At 41.0% G+C, this 7010-nt stretch overlaps 1 protein-coding gene across 1 annotated transcript; it reads right to left on the bottom strand.

The window, feature by feature from the left end:
• Positions 1-1625: 1625 nt before the first annotated feature.
• Positions 1626-6808, bottom strand: LOC308608711 (diphosphoinositol polyphosphate phosphohydrolase 3-beta-like). The gene is made up of 2 exons (XM_081221998.1): positions 6198-6808; positions 1626-2305 (listed from the first exon to the last, which is right to left on the bottom strand). Coding segments are annotated over exons 1-2 (495 nt in total). The 5' UTR covers positions 6692-6808; the 3' UTR covers positions 1626-2304.
• Between the last annotated feature and the right edge of the window lie 202 nt (positions 6809-7010).

Raw genomic sequence — 7010 nt, 5'->3', positions numbered from 1 at the left:
GAAATATTCTGGAGGAAGGGGCTCACCTGTGCCATCTGTGTCTGGGTTACATATGTTTGTATTTGGAAAGAAAAAAGGCTGGAATACACACACACACACACACACACACACACACACACTTTTTTGAACTTGGTTATTCTGGGTAGGGGGATCATGTGTGATTTTTGATTCATTTATTTTGGGGGGAATTTTACAAATTTTCTGAAATTAAGATGAATGAATTTTGTAATCAGGAAAACAATTCAATTTTTTTAAGGTAAATTGTAGAATGGGGAGTGGAACCTAAGCTTATGTCCACCACCGGGGCTCAAAACTTTCTGGTCATATCTGACATACTGATGCGACTAAAAGTCTTTTTACATGTAGAACTGGGAGACCTCCAAGGAAAGAATTCACACTAAAGGAAGAGCAAGTCTGCTAACATGTCAGCTCGGGAACAAAACTTAGGTTTTTGGAGGGGAGGAGAGAGTCTGGCAGCTGGGCTGTAGATTGATGTTCCAACCAAACTTCTCTCCTTAAGTCTTAGGGATAGAGGGGGGCCTACAAGTAAACTCTGAAGAATTTGTTTTCAATTTTTATTATGGAAAATGTCAAACATATACAAAAGTATAGAGAATAGAATAATGAACTCCCAAATATCCATCACGCAGCTTCAATAATTATCAATTTTTCACCAACTTCCTTTCAACTATATGCTCACTTACTCCACCCTCAGATTATTTTGAAGCAAATATCAGTAGCATATCACTTCATGTGTCAAATTTACAGTACATTTCTCTAACAGATAAGAATAAAAAAACATAACCACAGTACCATATCACACCTAAAAAACCCCAATATGTTGGGGAGGTGTGTTTTTATTTCAAATTCTGTAAAGGTTGGGGGAACAATTACTAAATAAATACATTTCACTGGTAACATGAGGAAGGGTGTAACACTCAGATGGAGCCCATTTTTTTCCTGATGTAATTGCTTTACAATGCAAAAGAAAGAAAACTACCATATTAAAGCCACTTTAGGGACTTTGTGGGGAGCTGGGAAAGAGTGCTGACATCACAAACCCCATGGCAGAACTCCATAAAACTTCCTCTAAACACCTTTGTCATTTTCTTAAAGTTGATCTCCTGGAGGTAGCTGACCCAAGTCCTCTCTAAATCTTTCATTTTTGGTTCCCTCCCAACAGAAGTTTATTTTTTTCCCCCAATGCCTTTGCCAAGTGACAACAATTCAGTTGTCTTTCAGTCCTCTGCATTCTCACATGCAGAAACCAGGGGGGATGAGGAGCTAGCTGATGTATTGGAAAAGGGGAGGAAAACTGTGGCCAACTGAATCACTAAGAGATGCAAAAGAAACCTAGGCAAACTAAGTGGCATGATTAACTTTGGAAACTGCCTATAGCAGTCTTTTTTGCCTCTGGCATCAAATAATACAGTACACTGAATCTGAAAAATAAGAAAAAACATCTTTTCTTCAAAGAGATGTTAAGATTACATGAAAGAGCTGGTTAGGGCAGTGCAACATCATTAAATTTATTATTTGTATATCATTTTAAAATTTTTATAAAAAGCACATTATCTTATGTTCATTGTATTGATTTTTATAGTTACTTTTATAGCAAGTGATATTTTTGAATAAAATTTTAAGCAAATTAACAACAGTACAAAAACACTGAAGTTGTTACACAAAGGACTGATTCTACAAAATGCTGCCTTAAGTGATGGGTAATCTTAAAACTGCCAGCCACTGTGTGGTATGACTTAGAAATATGAGTAATAATTCTTGTCCTTGAATATCTTACAACTGCCTTGAAAAGTTTCTGAAACACCTGATACAGACAAGCCACACACGTGGTGCCTGGACAGCATATACTCTACTAGCACCAGATTGGAAGGGGAATGTTTTACCATGTAGTGATTATAAAATATGAGTTGAATCAAAGAACCTGCAGTGATGCCAACCATATTTCAAGTAGTGTCTCAGATGCAGAATATGCAAAGAGTAAGGAAACGTGGTCCTTGCTCTCAAGGATATCACAGTCTAATGAAGAAGGCAGACATATCAAAAAAGCACAATAAAAGGCTACGGGTGCTGAATAAGAGTCTGTTCACATACAATAGTACAATCACCAGGGCAAGAGGAGTCAGTGGAATAGACAGGGAAGGAGTGTCCCAAGATGTACGAGTAAAACCAGATGAGCTGTCTCCTTGGAAACATGGAAGTGCTCACTTATACTTGCCAATTCCATTCATCAGTGGTTCACATCAATGACTCTTTCAAAGCAATCCTGGATATCTTTGCTGTTCATCTGGAGAAACAAACCAACATACAATTAGCAGGCTCATACTAATTTGACAATTCTTCCAATTGATAAATTTACAAAAGGTTTATTATCTGCATCACTCACTTTGCATCTGGAAAGCCTTCACAGAATTATCTAATGCAGATGCAATGTGAGTCTGGATCCGCAGCTGAGGGAGTTACAGGTCAGTATATGTTACAAAACAAAGAAGTCAGGAAAGCAGTGATACCAGAAGTTTTGCAAAGTGGGGAGTGGTCATCTAAGACATAAAAAAGTCCTAAAGTCCATGTTCTGGACTCTAAGCTTATGGCAATTATTCAGGCTGGTTCCTACCCATCAAAAAGTTTGTGGTCTACTGGCCACACAGCCATGCAAATAGAGAAGTACAATAAATTGTGAGAACCATGACACACACAGAAGAGGATATGTTGACCCAGGTGGTCAGAAAAGGCTTCTCATAGGAAAAGTTTATGAATTAACTATTTTTATTATCTTCAATTTTATATTAAAAACCCCTGAGCATCAGACAGTTAGACAATTTGGCTGAAGTTACAGAATTTACAAAAACTGGAAGCAGTTTTCAACCCTAGGTCTGTTTGACTTCAAAGCCCAATGTAGTTTGATGTATCACATCAAACTCTCATAAAAATGTCAAGTTTCTGGGCTTCCCTGGTGGCGCAGTGGTTGAGAATCTGCCTGCCGATGCAGGGGACACGGGTCACAGCTGAAAATGTATGCTGTTTATAAAACATGCAGAACATAAATTTGATTCATTTCTGCAAACTTCAATTAGCTATGAAGAGTACCCTTTCTCCGTTTCTACCAAGGGGAGGGCTGAAAAACCAAACAAACAACATATAAGTGACTTTTTAACACTCTTAGAAGGAAAAAGAATCCCAACTGTACAATCTTTGGAGCACTGAGGTGGTAGAAATTTTCTATATATGACCTCTGCTCACCTGTTTAGCCTGAAACACTTGGTCTTAAAGAGAAAAAAAACGAAATCTCCTTGGAGCTTTAAACTATTTTAGGCTAGGTTCCAGAGAATATTTCACAAAAACTACTTAGATGAACCTAACGGTCAATCCTAAAAAATAGCATGACAGGGCTTCCCTGGTGGCGCAGTGGTTGAGAGTCCGCCTGCTGATGCATGGGACACGGGTTCTTGCCCTGGTCCGGGAAGATCCCACATGCCGCGGAGTGGCTGGGCCCGTGAGCCATGGCCGCTGAGCCTGAGCGTCCGGAGCCTGTGCTCCGCAACGGGAGAGGCCACAACAGTGAGAGGCCCGCGTACCGCAAAAAAAAAAAAAAAGCATGACATATTCTAAATGTTTCTGGCAAAAAACAACAACGACAAAAAAAACCCAACCAAACAAACAAAACAAACAAACCCACAACATATTTATAGGCTAAATTCTTTATAACGGGTTAATATGAATATTGTACATTTTTGCCTTTGTCAGATACTTAATTTAAGAACCAAATAAGATGATGCATTATTACCTCTAAGAATAACAAGTTAAGGCTCCAAAGTATTTGTGATAGCATTTCAGGTGGAAGGGGTTTTTATCTGCAAAATTATCTGTAAAATAAGAACCCAGTATATCTGCTGTGTTAATGTTAATGTAGAATTTAAGAGTCTTCTAACCTAGAATAACTAGGTTATTGGGGGAAAATATCTTTGGGTCTATTTGAGATTGAATGAATAGTAAAAGTCAGATTGTTTGGAATTAAAAATATGTACTCAAATATATATTCGATATATATCACTTTTGCAGAGAAAAACAGAAAAATACACAATAACCATAATTAATCAAATGATATAATTCAGATAATAAAACTGTCATTGGTTTTAAAAAACCCACTCATTTTTTAGTTTACTTTGATAGCATTAGTACCGAAAATGTTTTGTGAACTGAAACTTGTACATTGTTTATCTGTGCTTGAATGTGCAATAAGATTTGTTTTCAAAAGAGTGGTACTGAATTTCTTTAGAAAGTGGAACAGAACCCACTTTTTAGAAGCAATCGTATAAGCATGTTACCAATTTGTAGAATTAAAATGCAACCAAATAGAGAAAAATATTTGAGTATTTTGAGGAACAAAATACACATAGCACACAAGGGGGCAGCACAAAAGAGTGTGTTCTAAAATTCAATATAAAGTTCAAAAGCAGAACTTAAAAGATAGGAGGGCGGAGTACTGATTAGGAAGAGGAATGCAATGGGCTTTTGAGTAACAGGTAATATTAATTTCTGGATCTGAACTCTGGTTACATGTATGTGCTCACTATATAAAGATTCATTAAGCTGTAAAGATTTGTCAACTGTTCTGTATGTATGCTGCACAACAGTAAGCTATGAATTAATTTAAGAAAGGTAACTTCCATTCAATCTTCAGCAGTAATTGTGTTTAAAAAGGTGACTTTGAGAACTAACAAAATGTTTTAAACAACCATTATTTTCTACCTTATTTATTTACTAGAAGAATGTTTTAAAAATGCTTAAGCGTTATATAAGGAATGACCTTTCCACCCTGATGTCCTCTTCAGAAAGTAGATTTTCCCACTACCTAACTGACGACATGGCTAGAGGAATAAAGGTAGTTCCAGAAGACAGACCTATGCACTTTAGACAGGATCCCTGATTTCAAACAAGTACTGAAGCAAATGTAAGAGCTTTTAATTTGGTAGCTTTTAAGTCTGTCATGTGACACAAAACCTTTATCCTAAATCTTCACAGGCGTCCTGACAGTTTGAGAATTCTGTAGCAGCTGAATATCAAGAAGGCTAACTCACTCAACTGGGATGTAATTACCATATAATATTCCATTCCTTTGGCTACTGGTATTCAGACAAGTTTAAGTGGACTATCATGAACTCAAATATGTGAACTAACTTTCTTTCAAAGACTAGTTTATAATGAGAGAACCATGTTGTTCTAGAGCACTGAGAAAGGAGCAATGGGAGTTGGAAGTTGAACACGCTAAATCTCACTCAGAGTACAGTTTTCATAATATGTACATATCAGGATATGTACATAACAATACCTTCCCGAGAGGGTCTTTATTCTATAAAATCATATTTTGCTAAGCTACATTCAGGCTCAATGGGAAATGGCCATTTCAAGTAAGAAGTAAAAAACTACCAGTTGTGAAAACGTTCTGAAAATCGAATTATCGACATATGAATTAAGCAATTTCTGAAAAGGGCAAATTAGATCACATATCTGAAGATAAAATTATTGTTCAGTGTGGAAAGAGCACATGATGTAAAATTCCTTAAATACTTCTTTGAAATTCAACACTGGTCCTTCAAACCAATCACAGAAGGGCTTTCTGACAAGGGCTAATGCTGTGAATGAGAAAACAACTTAAGAGAAAAAATTAATGAAGTTGCCATACAACCAAGGTGATCAGATTTTAAAGGCCTTCACTACAAAAAAACCACAAGACTGGTACCAAAAGTGCATACACACGCAGACACACGCAGACACATACGGACACACACACACGTGTGAACTGTTAAAAAAAAAAACCACAACACGTATACACGTGTACACACACACACACACACCCGCCCCCCAAAGACTGGGTCAGCAGTTAAGGCACCTTTATAAACAAACAAACAAACCAAAAAATCCCATGTGGCTTTGGCTTTCCGAAATGTGTTACAGTGCTACCAAGAAGCGATTCTGAAAGCATCTGAAAAACGTGCAAAATGTCTGAAAACAGTGCCTGGCAACTGAGACAGTTTGCAAGCGTGATTCAGAGGTCTGCCAAGGAAACAAAAGAAGCCTCCCTCCTCCCGGTGAGACCGCACACGGCACCAGGGGTGCCCCGGGCACTATTTACTGTCAGGTAGGTAGAAAGCAAGAGTCTGTGCAGGAGCGGTACATACTAGGGATTGCTCTCTGGCAGGGACGGGGCCATGGAGTTTCCACTGGTTGGGGAACCGCCCAGCTTTAGTTTTTGCAGATATTCGGCATGCACGGGCTTGTGGCACTGGAGAACCTTGATCGCATCTTCGATTTTGAACCACTCTCGCTTCCTCCCAATGCTAACCGAATCTTCCCAATCCTCCAGAATCTCAGTGACAGTCAGTACATACACGTACGTTCTGTGCTTGCGATCTTGGTTCTGCTCGAAAATGCCCAGGAGCCGGCCTAACTTCCCCTTGACTCCCGCCTCTTCGTACACCTCGCGGACTGCAGCACCGCCCGGCTCTTCCCCGGGCTCCATGCCCCCGCCCGGCACGATCCAGCGGTCCGGGTACCGACTGCTACTCACTAACAGCACCTCGTCCTCGCGCTCGCTCCGGAAGCACAGGCACGCCGCCCGCTTCTTGAACCCCTCCGGGTCGTAGGTCCGCGTCTGGTTCGGCTTGCACTTCATCCTCGAGGCCGCTCGCCGCTGCTCGGGTCCCTTGCTGCCGTCGCCACCGGGCCGAGGGACTCCGAGGTGCTGTGGTGAGAAAGAGCCGCGGGCAGGGGCGGGGAGAGAGAAGCGTCTCAGCCCGCGAGCCACGGGAGCTCGGGGAAGATGAGGCGGGGGCGGGGACGGAGGCGGGGGCGCACGAGGTACGTCAGTCGGTCCGTCCCCCGGCGCGGCCGGGGGGTCCCGGGCGCAGACGCCTGAGTGGAGGAGGCGCCGCCGCCACCGCCCCCATCCCCGCCTCCGCCCCGGAGCCCGCCACTCTGCGCGGAGCCTACCC

Source organism: Mesoplodon bidens (assembly GCF_964165515.1).
Source record: "Mesoplodon bidens genome assembly, chromosome: X".
Lineage (NCBI taxonomy): Eukaryota > Metazoa > Chordata > Mammalia > Artiodactyla > Ziphiidae > Mesoplodon > Mesoplodon bidens.
Note: the sequence above shows the minus strand (reverse complement) of the source record. Positions and strands in the feature narration are given on the sequence as shown.